The 18,333-nt window shown below is 47.7% G+C and overlaps 6 protein-coding genes across 6 annotated transcripts; 3 read left to right on the top strand and 3 right to left on the bottom strand.

The window, feature by feature from the left end:
• Positions 1–1,560: 1,560 nt before the first annotated feature.
• On the top strand, positions 1,561–2,772 carry DEU56DRAFT_982692 (uncharacterized protein; the record flags this gene model as incomplete). The annotated part of the gene is made up of 5 exons (XM_041359909.1): positions 1,561–1,592; positions 1,676–1,832; positions 1,897–2,045; positions 2,157–2,580; positions 2,653–2,772. Exons 2-5 carry the CDS (start codon positions 1,779–1,781, stop codon positions 2,770–2,772), a joined length of 747 nt encoding a protein of 248 aa, XP_041205427.1. The 5' UTR covers positions 1,561–1,592; positions 1,676–1,778.
• Positions 2,773–4,068: 1,296 nt separating this feature from the next.
• On the bottom strand, positions 4,069–6,584 carry DEU56DRAFT_915677 (uncharacterized protein; the record flags this gene model as incomplete). Its single annotated transcript, XM_041357772.1, has 11 exons — positions 4,069–4,383; positions 4,436–4,450; positions 4,506–4,594; positions 4,667–4,812; positions 4,871–4,959; positions 5,024–5,232; positions 5,283–5,394; positions 5,459–5,517; positions 5,550–6,147; positions 6,200–6,435; positions 6,500–6,584. The coding sequence occupies 11 exons, from the start codon at positions 6,582–6,584 to the stop codon at positions 4,069–4,071; spliced, it is 1,953 nt and encodes a 650-aa protein (XP_041205426.1).
• Positions 6,585–7,611: 1,027 nt separating this feature from the next.
• DEU56DRAFT_820179 (uncharacterized protein) lies at positions 7,612–8,502 on the bottom strand. The gene is made up of 3 exons (XM_041354061.1): positions 8,467–8,502; positions 7,838–8,416; positions 7,612–7,776 (listed from the first exon to the last, which is right to left on the bottom strand). Exon 2 carries the CDS (start codon positions 8,173–8,175, stop codon positions 7,960–7,962), a length of 216 nt encoding a protein of 71 aa, XP_041205425.1. The 5' UTR covers positions 8,176–8,416; positions 8,467–8,502; the 3' UTR covers positions 7,612–7,776; positions 7,838–7,959.
• Positions 8,503–8,632: 130 nt separating this feature from the next.
• On the bottom strand, positions 8,633–11,126 carry DEU56DRAFT_915676 (uncharacterized protein; the record flags this gene model as incomplete). The annotated part of the gene is made up of 11 exons (XM_041357771.1): positions 8,633–8,947; positions 9,006–9,020; positions 9,076–9,164; positions 9,237–9,382; positions 9,441–9,529; positions 9,592–9,806; positions 9,857–9,968; positions 10,029–10,090; positions 10,140–10,725; positions 10,778–11,001; positions 11,063–11,126. The coding sequence occupies 11 exons, from the start codon at positions 11,124–11,126 to the stop codon at positions 8,633–8,635; spliced, it is 1,917 nt and encodes a 638-aa protein (XP_041205424.1).
• A 986-nt stretch (positions 11,127–12,112) lies between these two features.
• Positions 12,113–13,478, top strand: DEU56DRAFT_527724 (uncharacterized protein). The gene is made up of 3 exons (XM_041346644.1): positions 12,113–12,801; positions 12,867–12,912; positions 12,981–13,478. The coding sequence occupies exons 1-3, from the start codon at positions 12,232–12,234 to the stop codon at positions 13,280–13,282; spliced, it is 918 nt and encodes a 305-aa protein (XP_041205423.1). The 5' UTR covers positions 12,113–12,231; the 3' UTR covers positions 13,283–13,478.
• Positions 13,479–13,734: 256 nt separating this feature from the next.
• DEU56DRAFT_915674 (uncharacterized protein) lies at positions 13,735–16,066 on the top strand (the record flags this gene model as incomplete). The annotated part of the gene is made up of 5 exons (XM_041357770.1): positions 13,735–14,253; positions 14,303–14,458; positions 14,514–15,198; positions 15,250–15,392; positions 15,440–16,066. The coding sequence occupies 5 exons, from the start codon at positions 13,735–13,737 to the stop codon at positions 16,064–16,066; spliced, it is 2,130 nt and encodes a 709-aa protein (XP_041205422.1).
• Between the last annotated feature and the right edge of the window lie 2,267 nt (positions 16,067–18,333).

The raw sequence follows: 18,333 nt of genomic DNA, 5'->3' as shown, positions 1-18,333 counted from the left end.
CTTGTTGAACTCATTGTGCTTTTAGATCCCTGTGCCAGCAGTGCATCCACACCACATGGCTTACCAGAAGGATAGAATTTTTAAGCGGGTAACTGTCAATGATCCAATGGATCAAACAAGAGCCGCAGGAGGGTGTCTTCTTGACTCCTTTGAGTCACTGATACGACTGTGCACCGTTGCTTTTGGGGTTGCAGTGTGCGGCTTCAAGCTGCAGGGCGTCCCTGGGAAAAGCACTCTTCCAGAAGAGGCTGGAGGTCACTTCAGCCATGCTGGGATCTGGAACCAAGCGAGTTGGGAGGACTTTGTGGAGTACACTAAAGGCCCTCCTGGGGAGTATGTTGACGTCACCTTAGTGGCACAGAAGGAGGTGATTTTTTTTTTGTTTTTTTTTTGATTCTATTGGTCGCTGCTCACAGCTTTCTAGCCTTCCTACCAAGCTTGCAACCCTATGATTCTTGGATATGCTGCTGCTTTGAGAGGGAGTAGGAGTAGTAGCCCGAGTGTAAGTAACTTTAGCTTTTGGCTGCAGGATGCTGATGCTTCATAGGCTTCGCCTGTGGGCTCTGAAAGGTCCGCCTCAGCCACCAGAGGGCGCATCACCAGCATGCGCCACTCTTTGACATCCAGGGTATGCCTTTTAGAAAGCTTGATCCCTCCAACTGACACACCTTTAGGCGTCTGTGCAAACCAGACCCCCAAGCTCTCCTTCTACCAACACAAGGTCCCTATCCCCAACCCCTGCCAGACCTCCGTCATCAGATTCTCAGCCTTCACCTCTTGATCACACCATGCGCTACCCCAGCGGTAGGCGATCGCCCTCTCCTGGTCCTACCGCGCAGGTTCAGCGGCCGTCATCTGGGTTGTCTGGAAAATTTTTGACTGGGCCTAACCACAACTGTCATACCTGCGGTCAGAAGCTGAAAGACAGTGACGACTTCATCTCTCATGCAAAGAAGCACGTTGGTAGCTTTATTTTTCATACCTCTGAGATAAGCTCACCTTCACTTCAGTTGTATTGCCCCAACGGCTGTGGAGCTCTCAAAGTAAATAACGCGGTTGACCATGTCAACCGACACTTTAAACTTGACCACCCCTCAAAGTTCATTGATGCCAAGCTGACTACAACGCCTTGCCCTCCTATACCAATCCCTTGTAAACGCAAAGGTTGTTGTTCTCTTGAAGCTCATGAGGTCTGAATGAGCTCCTCCCAGTCCCTCTTTGGCTATAGCTAAATGATAAATAGTTGCTAGCAATATAAGTAGTTTTATGGTCACTTGGCCGCACCGTCTAGTATCCAATATGAAATGTAAATGAATACACAATTTTGGCGCTGGTAAAACACCATAACGTGTGACCTTGCTGACAAATCAGCAACCCATCCTACCGCCTACAGGCCCTCCCTTTCTTCTTTAAAACAAGGTCCTCCCCACAGCGCCTGGTTTGGCCATTTGCCCCAAGGCCAGCTGGGGAGTGATGTTGACCCCTTTGACTTCCTCCTTGGGCTCTTGGGCTCCCCACAGCACCTGGTTTGGCCGTTTGCCCCAAGGCCAGCTGGGGAGCCCACCCACCCCCCTCCCCTCCACATTCAATAGGTAGGACCCTTCCTCGCTGATATTCGTGTTGTTCGCGTTCTAGTGCTCATGTTACCGTAATTTCTCATCCGTTATGGCTCTAGATTTCACGAAGACGTCATAAACGCGCTTGAAACCCATTAAGCGGATGTCGTTGAGTTGTAGTTGTATCAGCATTTTACAGTGCCTACGGAGGCAATTCATGCGATGCTCCAATGTATGAACGTCACCCTTTCCGAGCTCAAGAGATCTAACAAGACAGTAAGTGTCTTTGAACTGGCATTTTTTTTTGCACCTGAACAAATTATTATTCGTTATCTCGCAGCTTGAGCTTGATGATCTTAATGTAGAGTCCGCATATTTCCGTTTCTTTGATGCAGTAGTCCCCAGGCAACTAGACCCCGTATGGCACAAGGTCGGTCCACGGACGAAGCAACTTGTGAGTGACCTCGCAACTCTCAGACGTCTATTAACGTATGTTTTCATCATCATTGTTCTTGTTTTCATTTTATATTCGTGTTTACCATCTGTCGCTATCGTCTGTTGTCCATTTTGAACCGACACTGACCTGGGCCTTCTATCAAGGTACCTGCTGCCCTACGATGCCCTCGCTTTCCACGCCTACCTTGAGTCTCTCGCAGCCTCAAATACGACAACTGCTACGGGTGCAGCTAATAAACACCAACCCCCTTGGATGCCCACTGATGCGGGCAACATTATTTTCAACACCGCGAAACGACAGCGTCATGTCCTTACTGCTCCAAAACCCAAGGCGTCGATTTTCGAGAGGCAAGTGGTTGACGTTGACGACGAAGATGCATGGACTGCCCTTGAAAAGGTACATGGCATAGTACGAACCAATCGTGGAGATAAAGGGAAGGAAAGGAAGAAACCATGGGTTCCGGATAGCGTGCCTCCCGTGCTCGAAGAACTTCCAAAGTCGGATCTCCTTGCAGACGTACTTCAGGAAATCGAAGAAGAGTTGATGAGACGGAGGCAGTGTCGACTCGTGAGTCCAATTGACCCAACAAATTTTTTTTTGCTTGACGTACGTCAGGTCCGCCAATACGCGGGACACTAGTGGTTGGTGGATGACTGCGAGGGTATGGGTGATGTTGGCCAACAACGAAACGACACCAGTTTTTCCATGTTATCATCGACGAACTCCAATATAACTCAAGGAAACAATCCTAAGTCCTAATCCCGTACGTCGCTGAATTTGGGACGTCTGAAACTGTATACTGATTCAAGAACATTATAACCTATTTCTCATCTCTGCAAACCAACATGATGCATGACCTTGTCTGCTCGACTATATACAGTCGAACCGTGAATTTTTATGAAACACACTTATTCATCCGAACGGCGAACCTCGACGTGGAACTATTGTACACGAGATCAGTACATATGACTCATCATCGTGAAGTTCTGTAGGAGTCGAGAAAGAAGATCAAGTCGTGCGTGCTGCATGACTCGGTTAGTGGCGCGGCAATTTACTCGAGCCTAACCACTATCGATCCATGATTGCGCGAATACGGTGGACCGGGTGAGGTAGCTCAACTTTCAAGTGTGGTTGAGTGTGACTGAATCGGGCTTCATGTCATCGGCATCAACCAGGTAGACCGTCCGCACTTCCTGATCTGTACGATGCTAAGTGTTGATATAGCCTATAGGCGTCTTGTGCAACCCTTGCTGAAGCCCTTCAAATTCAGGCACTCTACTCTTGGAATGGCTCTGGACGTTGAGTCTATCGAGGCTACTTCGATCATGTGTGGTTGACACTAAGGACAACTCTGTGTAGCCTTCCCGGTCTTCTGTCCGGGAATTCCATTATTTATCCAGAGTACACGAATACGTTAACAACTCAGTGGTCCTAATCCAACCCCACCACCCCCACAATCATCACCATTATCTCGACAGGAGCAATGGGCTCTGCAATAGTAGCCAGACGTCTCGTCCACGGCGGATGCACAGCCCACCCAACACCGACGGCTGCCCTGACGTAGCCACCCAACGCACAGGGATGATAAATGTCTCCCTAGAAACACCAGTGGACTGGTGTCCGATTCTAATTCCGTCCCTGTTTACCCTCCATACGCTTTTGTCAATTGTAACGCTAAACGCATCGGAGGGCCATTCAAAACGCCTGACATTCATTGATGGGGGTACAGTAGGAATACCATCGCGAGCAGGATAGGATTCTACCTTTCGCGCCTGCTCAGAAGAGGAAGACTCGGAAGTGCTGCATGTCAGATGCTGCTTTGTTGCGAAGATATATATGAGAGTGCAAGTTGTGAAACTTGTGATGTATGTTGGTCCGTTGAACCCGTCTATAGTGCTAGACGCCCAGGTTTCCTATTACACATCGTTGGCGGTTGCATCAACTCTTCGACTCGCTCAAGATTTCAAGACAGTCCTTCAATTCATAGCCGTAGTAGTACATAAAAGAACCGTCCAAAAGTTACCGCCGCCAATATACTCAAACCCAAATGATAAATCACATCTCATCGTCATGACCGTGGTCAGCTTCACTAGTGAGACTATCAGTTGAACTCCCAAATTCTTGTTCGTCGGATATCGTCTTTGCAAAACAAACATCTACCATGCCTGCTCGGCGCAGATTGGCCTCTGTTGGATGCTCCACATCTTCCAGGACTTCATTGATAGAGGCTGAACGATGACCCAACCACAAGAGTTGCAGTACGCCTATATCTGGGATGGCAGCCTGACTGTCGTGTGATGCATCGGATGCTCGTGTCATGAGTAGCGCCAGTCCTAACATGATCACCGATGCAGATGCCGCAAAACACAACTAGAATGATCTTCAATAAATTGATATTGCGTAGATACTATCACGGGCTCACAGGAAGAAGGTTGATCTAAAATATGTTTCGTCAGTCAATTGAAGATAGGTTCCGTGCAGTTCAAACTGACATTGAGGCGGAGGGCAATAAACACCTCATCGACATAGGCCATCCCGTTGCCAGGCTGAAGTCCTCCATTGGATGGGCTGAATCGTCCCGCTGAGCAAGTGACACAGAATGAGTAAGAACAGGGCAATGATTGAGGAAGTCAGACCAAAAGTGATATCTTACCTATCCAAATAAGTTGTGCAGCTGCTTTCGCAACAGCCAGTTCTAATATATCCGGTCTCAAAACGAAAGTGGCATTAGGAGGAACCGATCTTCCGTTTTGTAATTCCTCAGCGGTGAGATTCAAGCCCACCAATGACATAATATACCTAGAAGTCAAACCGTGGGTGAGCCACTGAAACGGTGCAGTCAAGGTAACATTTTCACTCATCCGCAATAGAGGGTTGGGTGGGATGTAGCAATGGATCTCCAAATGGATACCCGCTACTGACAGGGGTAGGCAAAGCGAGGCCAATCTGGAATAAACAGTGGATCATTGAACTTTCCATAACCTTTAAAAATGAGTGTTGTGTAACGCACTGCTGTTGCCCAATCACTAACATTCGTCCACTGATATATCTCCCATTGCGTGGATGGCTGCCAGATGGGCGCTGGATTCAGTAAATTGTTGGTTTGTATGTCGACCACCCCCTCTGTAGTGTTGGCTAACAGCGAGCATTGCATAAAATAGACCTGAATCTCGTACGGAATGACATCAATACTGGTATTGGTATTGGTATAAGTATAGTCTGCGGAAACTTTTATTATCATGCGTGCATTACAAACAAGCAAAACGCACTGTAATATTCCCAAGACATGTTTACAGCAACCGCCTCTTGTACTGAGGGCTCGATCTCTAATAATGCAGAGACCATGAGTGAGACAGTAGGCTGTATAGCATTTACATCAAGCTATTGCCATACAACCATTGTTCAGTTCCGAGCGTCCACGGAACTTATCTCGGAGAATGCTTACCGCGGAAGGAGTGGAATAATCAAAAATACTCCACGGTAGAATTTGTATCTGGTCTGACCCTGTAGACATTTATCAGCTGAAAACATCACACCAGCCACGACGACGTACAGGGAACACTCGCATCCATTATAAGAGTTTTCACCATTCGCGCTAAACGATACGTAGGCCATGCTCGCATCAGCATTGTATGTGACATTGGAAAGCAATCCGCAATGCGAGGTTATCGTCGTTGCATTCACAGTTGCATTTCCGGTTATGGAGCTTGTTTTGAGCGTGTCGTAGACTGTAGTATTGGATAACCCTGGAGTGACCATGCCAGACAATTGATTGATGACTGGTAGAGATGCGGTAATGGAACCCCAGTTTACGTCAGAATATATTGACAGGTCATATAGCCATCCTAGTGTTGTTGGCACAGAAGTCGCCATAGAAGCATTGAACGGTTGGAATTGTAGGAGAGTGGAAGAGGTGACATGCAGCACGGACATGCTCGTAAGGTAGGCTGTTACGCCAGCAGTCGTCCACAACGAGGCAGGGATGTCAGATTGTCGCCAGACGCTGCTGAGTGCAGAGCCGAGGCCCGCCCATGCGCTAGAAATGTCGTGAATCGCAGTTAATTTCAGACGGCATACAAGTGTTCTCGAAATCGCAAGCCGTTGAGTAAGGAAGAGTAAGACAGCCGTGTAGATCTGGATCAAATCCTGTCAGTGGTGTATTATTAAGATAATAGTGGACACGTACAGTATAGAATGCTTGCAGTGAAGCACTCAGCAGCACAGGCCAGAAATCATTGTTTGTTGATGTGATTGAGACAATCACACGGTGTTCCCAGTGACGGACATAAAAGATAACAAGGATGATATGTATGATGACCAGCATGCCATGCAGCATGTAACATGCGCGTGCAGAGAATGATCCGTCGTTTGCATTCTTCGAGTGGTTCTCCGAGCAGTTCTTCGAGCGAGACCTCCAGGACGCTGATGCAGTGACGTGTAGCCATTAACATACAACAACAGGGAATCAATTAGTATGATAACTTACCGAACCAAGTCCTTGGCCGCTGAACAGCGGAATGCTTGTCATTTGTGGCTGAAATCAACTCCCTTTCGAAGGGATCTAGTGACATTAGGTATTAGCGACGAAGGTGGCGAGCTAGTTATGGTACCAAGAATGAGTGATCAACTTCATATATCTGAAAGAAACTGCTCGGTCTCATCTCCCCGTACGAAGACATAGGAAATGTTGTTTGTGCGGCAGTGCGAACGAGTATGTATGCCAACACGCGGTCGAACATTGATCGGCATCAACTCCAATATTCATGGCATATCGCACGCCCATCGCACGCCCAGCCAAGCAGGTGGGAGAATGGCACGCAACAACGAGCAGTGAATTAGTTGACATGATAACATACCGCAGAACCCAGTCCTTGGACGCTGCTTAACAGCAAGATGCCCGCCATTTGTGACTGTGAACAAGGGACTTGTTGACATAGTATCAGTGATGCAGGTGGGTAAAGACGTCGGGATAGTACGGTACCAGCAATGAACGATCAACTTGAAGATTCTAAAGCTTCCATATATCTAAAAGCCTTGCAATTGAAATTTCTGCTCAGCCTCGTCGTCTATGGATACATAATCAATATTTTATCATGGAGAAGAAACTGCAGATCCGTACTAGTACCACACCATGACTGACGGCGTTGCCTCGGTCATAGGCTGTCCAACTATCACGTCGATGACTGGTGCCTCGTGGCTGAGTATTGACCTACAAAATGAAAGATAGTACTAAGTCCTTGATGGAGGAGTGCTGTGTGGGGCGCTGCCAGTGATGATTGACAAACCTCACATGTATATGCAGTTTGACTGGAGCCGTAACGGAATTGATAAGTTGTGTCCTCCTGCCAGATTCAGAATTTCACATACTCAGTCCTGCTTTGCGAGTGAATTCGATTTCTCGAATAAGAATCTCGATCTCAACGTTGAACATTGAACGGCCAAAGAACACGAACGGACAGACGGACTAGTACGGCACGGTGGCACGGACTTTGAGATTTCTTGCAGGGCAAGCGGTTCAAATTGGCCGCTTAGGGCCGCGGGGGCAAGATTGAGCACAAACCTGGCAAGACCCGGGCCAAAATTCCCAAGGTCCCAAAAGTACAACCCTTGCTCTGACGTTGCTCTGACGAATCCCCCATATACTTACGGTCCTGAATCCTGATGCGTACGACGCTATATAAGTGTTGATATAGGCGTCTTGTGCAACCCTTGCTGAAGGCCTTCAAATTCAAACACTCCACTCCTCTTGGAATGGCTCTGAACGTTGAGTCTATCGAGGCTACTTTGATCATGTATGGATGACACTAAGGATGACTCTGTGTAGCCTTCCCGGTCTTCTGTCCAGCACACCAACAGGAGGTTAGTACGCGATGAATCTGAGAAGCCCTCCAGGGGGAACACCATTATTTATCCAGAGTACATGAATCCGTTAACAACTCAGTGGTCCTAATCCAACCCCACCACCCCCACAATCATCACCATTATTTCGGCAGGAGCAATGGGCTCTGCAATAGTAGCCAGACGTCTCGTCCACGCCGGATGCACAGCCCACCCAACACCGACGGCTGCCCTGACATAGCCACCAACGCGCAGGGATGATAAACGTCTCCCTAGAAACACTAATGGTGTCCGATTCCAATTCCGTCCCTGTTTACCCTCCATACGCTTTGTCGATTTTAACGCTAAAACGCATCAGAGGGCCATTCAAAACGCCTGACATTCATCGATGGGGCTATAGTAGGAATACCATCGCGAGCAGGATGGGATTCTACCTTTCGCGCCTGCTCAGAAGGGGAAGACTCGGAAGTGCTGGAATGGATTTGAGGTATCGTAGCTGTCCAGCGTGCGCGCGCGAGCCTCAGCATGTCAGATGCTGCTTTGTTGCGAAGATATATATGAGAGTGCAAGTTGTGACACTTGTGATGTATGTTGGTCCGTTGAACCCGTCTATAGTGCTACACCCCCTGGTTTCCTATTACACATCGTTGGCGGTTGCATCAACTCTTCGACTCGCTCAAGATTTCAAGACAATCTGTTAATTCATAGCCGTAGTAGTATACTACATAAAAGAACCGTCCAAAAGTTACCGCCGCCAATATACTGAAACCCAACTGATGAATCAAATCTCATCGTCATGACCGTGGTCAACTTCACTAGCGAGACTATCAGTTGAACTCCCAAATTCTTGTTCGCCGGATATCGTCTTTGCAAAACAAACATCTATCATTCCTGCTCGGCGCAGATTGGCCTCTGTCGGGCGCTCCACATCTTCCAGGGCTTCATTGATAGAGGCTGAACGATGACCCAACCACATGAGTTGAAGTGGACCTATATTTGGGATGACAGCCTGACAATTGTGCGATGCATCGAATGCTCTTGTCATGTGTAACGCTAGTCCTAACATGATCACCGATGCAGATGACGCAAAACACAACTAGAATGATCTTCAATAAATTGATATTGCGTAGATACCACCACGGCCCGGGACTCACAGGAAGAAGGTTGATCTACAACATGTTTCGTCAGTCAATTGAAAATAGGTTCTGTGCAGTTCAAACTGACATTGAGGCGGAGGGCAATATACTCCTCGTCGACATTGGCCATCCCGTTGCCAGGCTGAAATCCTCCATTGGATGGGCTGAATCGTGCCGCTGAGCACGTGGCACAGAATGAGCAAGAACAGGGCAATGACTGAGGAAGTCAAACCAAAAGTGGTATCTTACCTGTCCAAATGAGTTGTGCAGTTGTTTTCGCAATAGCCAGTTCTAGGATGTCCGGTCTCAAAACAAAAGTAGGAATAGGAGGAGCATTGGCTCCGAATTGCGATTTTTCAGCGATGAGGTTCAAGCCCACCAATGACATAATAAACCTACAAGTCAAGCCGTGGGTCAGCCATTGCAACAGTGCAGTAAAGGTAACATTTTCACTCGTCCGCAATCGAAGGTTCGGTGTTATGTAGATGTGCATCTTGAAATGAATACCCACTACTGACTGGGGTAGACAAAGCGTTGCCGATCTGGAATAAACAGATGATTGAACTTTCCATAACCTTCTCAAAAGGAGTGCTGTGTGACGCACTTCTGCTGCCCAACTACTGACATTCGTCCATTGGTACATTTCCCATTGCGTGGATGGCTGCCAGATGGGCACTGGAGTCAGCAAAATGTTGGTTTGCATGTCGACCACCCCCTCTGTAGTGTTGGCCAACAGCGAGCATTGCATAAAATAGACCTGAATATCATACGGAATGATGTCAATATTGGTATTGTTATTGTTATTGGTATAGGAAATATCTGCGGAAACTTTTATTATCATGGGTGTATTACAAACAAGCAAAACGCACTTCTATATTCCCAAGTCATATTAACAGCGACCGTCTCTTGTACTGAAGGTTCGATCTCTAATAATGTAGAGACCATCAGTAAGACACTAGGCCATATATTAATACCATCAGGCTATTGTACAACTATCGTTCAGTTCCGAGCATTCACAGAACTATCCTGGAGATTTCTTACCAGAGGACGACCGGAAAAACCGTCATAACCAGTCCATTGAAGAACTTGTATCTGGTCTGACCCTATAGACATCTCTCAGCTGGGAACATCACCACAACCACTACGACGCACAGGGAGGGCTCGCACCCATGATGAGAGAATAATTTGCACCATCCATGCTAAACGGTGCGCTGGCAAAGCTATTATTCGAAGAATATGTGACATTGGGAAGCAATCCGCAATGCGAGGTTATCGTCGTTGCATTCACAGCTGCATTTCCTGTTACAGAGCTTGTTTTGAGGGTGTCATAGACTGTAGTATTGGATAACCCTGGAGTGACCATGCCAGACAATTGATTGATGACTGGTAGAGATGCGGTAATGGAACCCCAGTTTGCGTCAGAAGAGAATGATAGGTCATATAGCCATCCTAGTCTTGTTGGCACAGAGGTCGCCATAGAAGCATTGAACAGTTGAAATTGTAGGAGAGTGGAAGAGGTGACATGCAGCACGGACATACTCGCCAGGTAGGCTGTCACGCCAGCAGTGGTCCATAATGAAGCAGGGATGTCAGTTTGTCGCCAGACGCTGCTAAGCGCAGAGCCGAGGCCCGCCCATGCGCCAGAAATGTCGTGAATCGCAGTCAATTTCAGACGGCGTACAAGTGTTCTCGAAACCCCAAGCCGTTGAGTAAGGAAGAGTAAGACAGCTGTGTAGATCTGGATTATATCATGTCAGTGGTCTATTATTAAGATAACAGTGGACACTTACAGTATAGAATGCTTGGAGTGAAGCACTCAGCAACACAGGCCAAAAATCATTGTTTGTTGACGTGATTGAAATGATCACACGGTGTTCCCAGTGATGAACATAAAAGATAACAAGGATGATATGTACGATGACCAACATGCCATGTAGCATGTAACATGCGCGTGCAGAGGATGATACGTCGTTTGCATTCTTGGACCAGTTCTTCGAGCGAGCCCTCCAGGACGCTGATGCGGTGACATGTAGCCATTACCGTGACCATAAACAATAGGGAACAAACGAACATACCGAACCAATTCCTTGGCCACTCAACAGCGGGATAGTTTCCATCTGTGGCTGACATCGACTCCATTTCGAAGGGATTTAGCGACTTTCAATACCCGTGACGAAGGTGAGTGAATGTGGCAGCACCAGAACGAACAATCGACTTTTTATATCTCAAGGAAGTTGCTCAGCCCCACCTCCGTACAAATGTAGTGAGCTGGTTACGGTACCCATATATCCAAAAGAAACTGCTCGGCCTCATCTCCGTAAGGCGAGGGCCAAATTTCCCACAAGGATAATTAATTATAGCCTCAATACCTGATTCAAAGTCACCGTTGGTCCATTGGCAGCAGGTGAACATAACTCACATTGATTCGATGTAGTATCAGACTCACGGGTTGCTGACAGTAAACCAGTAGTGCTGGACAGAATCGCACGAGGCCTGGGATGTGGCCCTTCAGTATCATGACCATCACAGTCAGCCAAGTGCCCAGACAGACACAGCATTTACTATTCTGAGTTCATGACACATAACTATTATAGACCGAGTGGTGTCCATATGCATCAAGCATCTCGATGCGTTATCAGTTGCCTGTACATAAAATAGAGATATACTGACGTCAACATAGGAATTTCAGCAGTATGTGTGTGACTCGCCCGAGCGGCGACATCTGTATCAAACATGTAGGCTGAACGAGATGGGCAACAATATCATGATAACACTCACCTCTTTCGCGCTTTTGAATAAGCTGTTCCATTTGACGACTGTTCATTTGCCATGGCGGCGGTAGAATCGGCGGTAGAACTTGAAAAGGTAAATCTGTATGAGGGGGTCAATGGCGGTCAAAATGGCCTGATTGGGAGGCTCGCAGATAATGTCATTATTATATGGCGGAACAGGAAGGAAGTCATGGACCTGACAACTAGTGAAATACCCTGTACTCACTTCCAATAGCGCGATTTCCATCCTGATCTCCAGTTGGCCATTGAAGATGTGTTTCCATATCCGTATGCCAGTACTCGACCTTGCGAGAACAACCTTCTGTCTAAATCGAGAAACACCAAAATAACCACTGTGCGGACTTCCGCAGTGTAAATCACGGAACGATGAATGACATACGATCCCATAAATAAGCAGCACCCCGCCAGCCCTCCTCCCAAACAGATCACCGAAGATCCCAACCCCACGCACAATGTCAACCATCGCCATAATCTCAGCAGGAGCAATGGGCTCCGCAATAGCAAAACGCCTCGTGAACGGCGGCTGCACAGTCTACACCAACCTCGACGGTCGCTCCGACGCAGCCCACCAACGCGCCCGCGACGCAGGGATGATAATCGTCCCCCTCGAAACGCTAGTATCCAAGTCAAAGTGGATATTAAGCATCGTGCCTCCGGGAGAAGCGTTTGCATTTGCGCAGAAGATAGAGGGGGTGGTGTCCAATCCTACTTCCATGTCCCATGACTCCCATGCCCTTCCCGTTCCGCGCGCTTTCGTCGACTGTAACGCTGTGAACCCAGAAACAGTAAAACGCATCGGAGGGCTGTTCAAAGAAACATCTATGACATTCATTGATGCCGGAATAGTAGGGACACCGCCGCGAGTAGGATGGGATCCCACATTTTACGCCTGTTCAGAACCAGGATCAGAATCAGTGCTGGAGGAGTTTTCGGCGCTGTCGCAGCACGGCCTTAAAGTATCGTTGTTGAAAGGTGCAGGTGCTGGAATAGGCGATGCGAGTTCTTTGAAGCTTTGCGAGTCTGTGAGTGATTGATATTCCTTGCTGCAAACAAGATAGCAGGGTTGAAACGGTCCTGGTGGTGACAGATGATGAAAAAAGGCTCTATTGGCCTCTTCATGACGATGATGCTAAGTAAGTCCCTTTCGCCGCCTAATCAAAATACGCCTTCAAGATAAATCAAACAACTTACCGCAACCCAGCCGCCCACCGCTCCTCACCCGCAACGGCCGACGCCCTAATGAAAGAACTTAGCATGTCCCAACCAGCCCTAATGGGCAGACTCATCCAAACAGTCCCAGAAGGAATCCCCAAAGCCTATCGTTTCGTAGCTGAGATGGAAGGGCTGGCAGAATTCGTAGGAGGCGGGGAAGCGAATGTGTTTAAGGGGTTTGCGAGGGTGTTTGAGAGAGTGTCGGGGTCGCTTGAGGGAGATGGAGCGGATATTGAGACGCTGAGGAGGGGCGTAGAGAAGGCTTTGGAATTGCAGGAGACGTCGAAGTAGGCGCTGACCCTCATTGGCTTAATTCCAGTTCGATCGAGGGAGCTTCAGTTCATAGCGGCGTACTTGAACATTAACTGGAAGGGCTCGTCGTGGACGGTAAATTAATCAAAGACCAACCGTTTGCCTTGACAATCATCACACAAGTCCTAGACGTGTCAGGACAAAATCGCTAACCCTCGATTACATAATACCAACCCGTTTATGGAAACAAGTTACAACGCACAATTGCTCCAGAGTTGCTCCAGATACGGTACAACTTCCTCTTGGTCCCTGCGAGGTACGTAGCCACACTTGCGAGTCCGTTTACTGGCAAGGATTTAAGTCCTAAATATGACGCTGCAGTCAACAATCCTGGTATGGTGGAACAATCACGGTTTCATTTCGCCAAAGCCACATTGTCCTTACTTGCCTCATCAAATTATGATGCTCACCCCTCATCACAGAATTAACAAATGCCACCACCAGATACAGTTCCAGTCACTCGTCATACCTTACAAGCTGATTATCGCACGGGGGATCTGAAACTAGGCCACCTTGCTGTTCTCGCTGATTTGAGAAAGTATCTGCAGGTTCCATTTGATTGCCTAGTGAAATGCGTTGGTGCCATGCCCTCTCAGCAGGATCTGCAGCGGATACGCAGCAACTTGACAGAGAGCAAGATTCTCACCGACGATGAGAGTGGCTTGCGATGGACGGACTTTACCCCGCCCGCCACATCGAAAGGGCCCGAAGAAAATCTGTTCAAGCCCCTCGGTCGCATCATCGCTGAAATTTTGGCAGAAGTCCCGAAACGCGGAGTTTCCTTCCTAGCGAACCCAAATGGAACACCCCTCTCGCAGCGCAACAATACTTCCAGGCCTGATGGTTATCTTGTACTTAACAACAACAAAACCGAGCCCAATATACATTGGTTCGATATTGCTGTGCCATTCGAATTCAAGAAGGAGCAGGATATTGAGTCTCTCCGAGATGTAAGTTGTTACAGATATTGTCGGCCTCCGCTCACAAAGCCTGCTCTAGAACAAACAGAAGATAATCTGGAGCCTTCACAGTATCATGCGCGAGGATCCTCTTCGTCGGTTTGCGTTCGGTATCACAATCGAGGACACGCAATTGAGACTGTGGCTCAGCAATCGTGCGTTCCTTGTGGTTACAGAACCTATCAACTTCTTCGAGGTACGCAAACGTGTCGCGCTGTGTATCAGGGTGCTAACAGGCATGGTACATCTAGAACATCGATGGTGTTATCTCGCTCTTTTACGCTCTTGGATTTGCGTCTGTGTCTTCTACTATGAAAGAGCTCGGATGGGACCCCACTGTCGAGCGGATTCATGATGGGAAGGATTTCCAATACAAGTTCATTATCGGGGATGAAGTGTTCACCACGACATGTGAACTTGCAACCTACGGCGCAGACTCTACGGTTGGGCGTGGACCTTGCGTGTACGAAGTCACAGACGCCAAGGGAAAGAAGGTTGCCATCAAAGATTCATGGAGAGAAGTCGAACGTCAATCAGAGGGCGAAATCCTAGAAAACATCTTGACTTCCTGTGCGGAGAAGCTGCAACCGGAGGAGTTGGCGGATGCCAAGAGGCACTTCGTTGGAGTCAGGCTCTGGAAGGATGTCATAATCGACGATAGCCGAGACGAGACGCTGGACCCGATGGTTGCAGAAGAGCATAATCGTTCCTGGGTGTCCATCGATGTCAATCCCATCCTCTCCGCGGGACTACATTTATCTAGCACAAGCCAACTGTCTGCCTCTTTTCCCACACAATTGGGCATTATCACGCACAAAGAAACTTGCATCCCACGCAGAGTCCATACTCGCATTGTCTTACATGATGTCGGAGTCGCTCTCAAGGATGTCACCTCTTTGGCCGATAATCTGACTTGTTTGTCCGGTGCACTTACGGGTGAGCAAACCACTGTCACTCTCCTTTCCTCCGTCGCTTATTCAACCTTAGCCTTGTATCATATGCACAAAGCAGGCTGGGTTCATCGCGATTTCAGCGTCGGGAACGTAATTTGGGTCGGGGGTATCGGGAAATTGCGTGACTTCGACTACGCGGAAAAGATAGATCCAAATAGTTCCCATGATGTTCGAGCGGTAAGATTTTTTGAAGACCATCTCTTTCGCTGTTAACCCGTGGACAGGGAACAATACCTTTCATGGCGGCGGAAGTAGAAATGCAGGATTATCGTTTCCACCCAATTCGCGACCTCCCCCCAATTTGCGACATCCTCTCGCCTGATACAGACTTCCCGATCGACCCTCCATTTCGCATGAATTTCCTGCACGACATTGAATCCGTATGGTGGACTTTTACCTGGATCTTCTTTTATCACACGAACACAACAACGGAGAATGCCGGCCATTCCATTGCTGATCAGTGGAACCAATTCCGGTTGGCCTTCCCTGGTACGATCGACCGCGTATCACGCTATTACTTCTTCACCAACCTTATACAGCTCCAAAGCAACTGCAGAGCCTTCCTTTCAAAGACGTGCCATGATGTTTGCTTTTATATTCCCTACTTCGCAAAAGCTATCCAAGATGGATATCGAAAGGCGGAGGCAAATCATTCTGTGCTAGCGCTTGACAACATTCTTCTGGAAGATATGCATGGAAGAGCTGCAGAATTTCTCCGTTGTGCGCAAGAACGTGCCGGGGTTATAGAACTTTGTACGCTCCCCAACTTCCTGAAGCAGAAGAGGCCCAGACCGGGAGATGAGACATCCCCTCCGCCAAAATATGAAGGGAAAAAGCCTCGATGCAATTGATTTTTTATTGTTTGTATGAGAAAGAGCCAGAAGATGGTAGCTTGGCGTCTTGTAGCTGTGACTTCCCGGTTACCAGTAATATTAATATTCATAGCACTCAATTATAATTGGAGTTTCCGAGGGGAATTATCTGGAAGGCAATTCAACTGTCGTCGTTGCAATACTGTCAAAGGGCTCGAGTGAGATGCTTCATTAAATTCTAAATCTTAACATGACAGTTCATTGATCATATCTTAGCTATTATTCAGGAATTTGGGATGTTTAGATGCTTGTATCTCAGAGAGTTGACGGACTATGTTCCTGGGATCAAATACTGATATATTTGAGTTCTTGTCAAACCGCGGTACTCAGTACGAGCAACAGGGTGGCAACCGCAGCGATTGGGCGATTGACATCCCGTATATGATGTTTGTAGGTAAATATCCAGGTGGCACCTATGAACATAAGGACTGAAAAGCCTGAAGAACGCTAGCTTGGTGAACATGGGACGGATAAACTTAGTGCGATACCCACCGTACAAAATGTCTTCCAGAACCGTTGACATGATGACAGCAACATCAAGCGGGACGCGAGGTGCAGGCATGGCGAAAATGATGCCTAGGGATTGTGAGCAACATTGGCAGCTCATCTATATCGTTATATAGTAGACATAACGCCCTCAGCCTGAGACAGCATAGCATCACGGATCAGCGAATTGCGGCAGAAATTCTGGTAAATTTTCATTTCTAGTTTTAACAGAACTTAGAACGATGTCTCGATGAGCGTCCAGCATTAATGATCAGGCGAATGATACCTCTCATGCACGTATTTGCTAGAAAAAGAATTAGGTGTGTTCTTGAAATATGATGCGTGATGCTGGTCTTAAAAAACGACATGGAATCTCCTGCTTCATCATGGAAATCAGATCTTGAAGTTACAAGATACCACTTTACCTGTGAATCAGTGGTCAGTTCACCGCATTATTGTGCCACTACTTTCCCATACAATTAATGGAGGCAGTAGACTGTCCAACTAGCACGCAGGGGTACTGAATTCGAAGTGGATGTGAGACCCTCGGAATGCATTGACTAGTATATCCAACTTCAAGTTGCCCGGTCCTGTCATCAATGACGCGGGCCTCGACGTGACGGCGCCAGCGCCAGCGATCACAAAGCACGCTGTCTGACCCTCTGAACGTACTGTGCGAGAATAATCTGCTCGAGGCGAAGCATGATATCGACATAGTTATTTTGTAGCTGCAGCATATTCACATGGACCCAACATGATAGTGAAGAAAGAACGCTGTGGTTTGCGCGCGGGAAACTCGTGACCAATATTATGTAATGTCGTCTTGAATGCTCGCGACTGCCTTTATACTTGTGATTCAGACGCGGCATTTATGGTAAGTACCCTGTATCACTCGGACCTCATATCTCGGTTTCTTCAAACCCTGAGCAAACAAAGTTCGAGCCTCTGACGGCACTCGCTGAGTCACAACGAACAGACCCCTGGCAGGCTCTACATATACTCCACATGTTCACTTCAGCAGCCAGCTGAATATTGCAGCCATTACCGAGCGGTGTCACCTGAATCATTATATCCTCACTCGTGCCCCGCAGTATGATCTCTCGCACCTTCAGCTTTTGTCTGTCTTTCTCTCGTTTCTCTTTAGTTATCATCTTTCGCGAGTCGTTGCTGTTTTTCATTGATACTGCAGAGTTTGTAAGTCAGTCTTTCCCAGTCGCTCTTCCTCGCTTTGACAGAATGTTCAGGTAAACATCGCACCTCTTACGCTATTCAGCGGCGAACTTGAATAGTCCCGACCGGTTCATGAGTCGCACATACTGCTGCCCCGCACCTCACTGAAGTTTCTTTTTGGAGGTCACGCATATGTAAACAATATGATGTTGAACGACTGCCAATATACGACCCTTCTCTTCTGATCTCTCTTTCTGAGCAGTGATAGTTGGAATCGTCCGGTAACCTCTTTAAAGGGGCCGGAATTATAGCATGTATACTTCCGGTAAAGTCTTTCGCTTCCAGTCACTCCTCGCTTTGACAGAATGTTCAGGTAAACGTGGTACCCCTTAGGGCATTGAACGGCAAACGATAATCCCGGCCGGTTCATCAGTTATAGGAATGACGAGAGTCACACGTACAAGAATCTGCCTCAAGTCCACACAATCAGAGAGAGATTGGATTTCTGGGTCTGAATCACTGGTATAAAGGTAGGACAATCAAGACCACTAGGTTCATCATCCAACAATCCAAATTCTTACCATCTCTGC

This window comes from Suillus clintonianus (genome assembly GCF_016758775.1).
Source record: "Suillus clintonianus strain FC179 chromosome Unknown DEU56scaffold_71, whole genome shotgun sequence".
NCBI lineage: Eukaryota > Fungi > Basidiomycota > Agaricomycetes > Boletales > Suillaceae > Suillus > Suillus clintonianus.
This window is presented reverse-complemented; position numbering and strand designations above follow the sequence as displayed.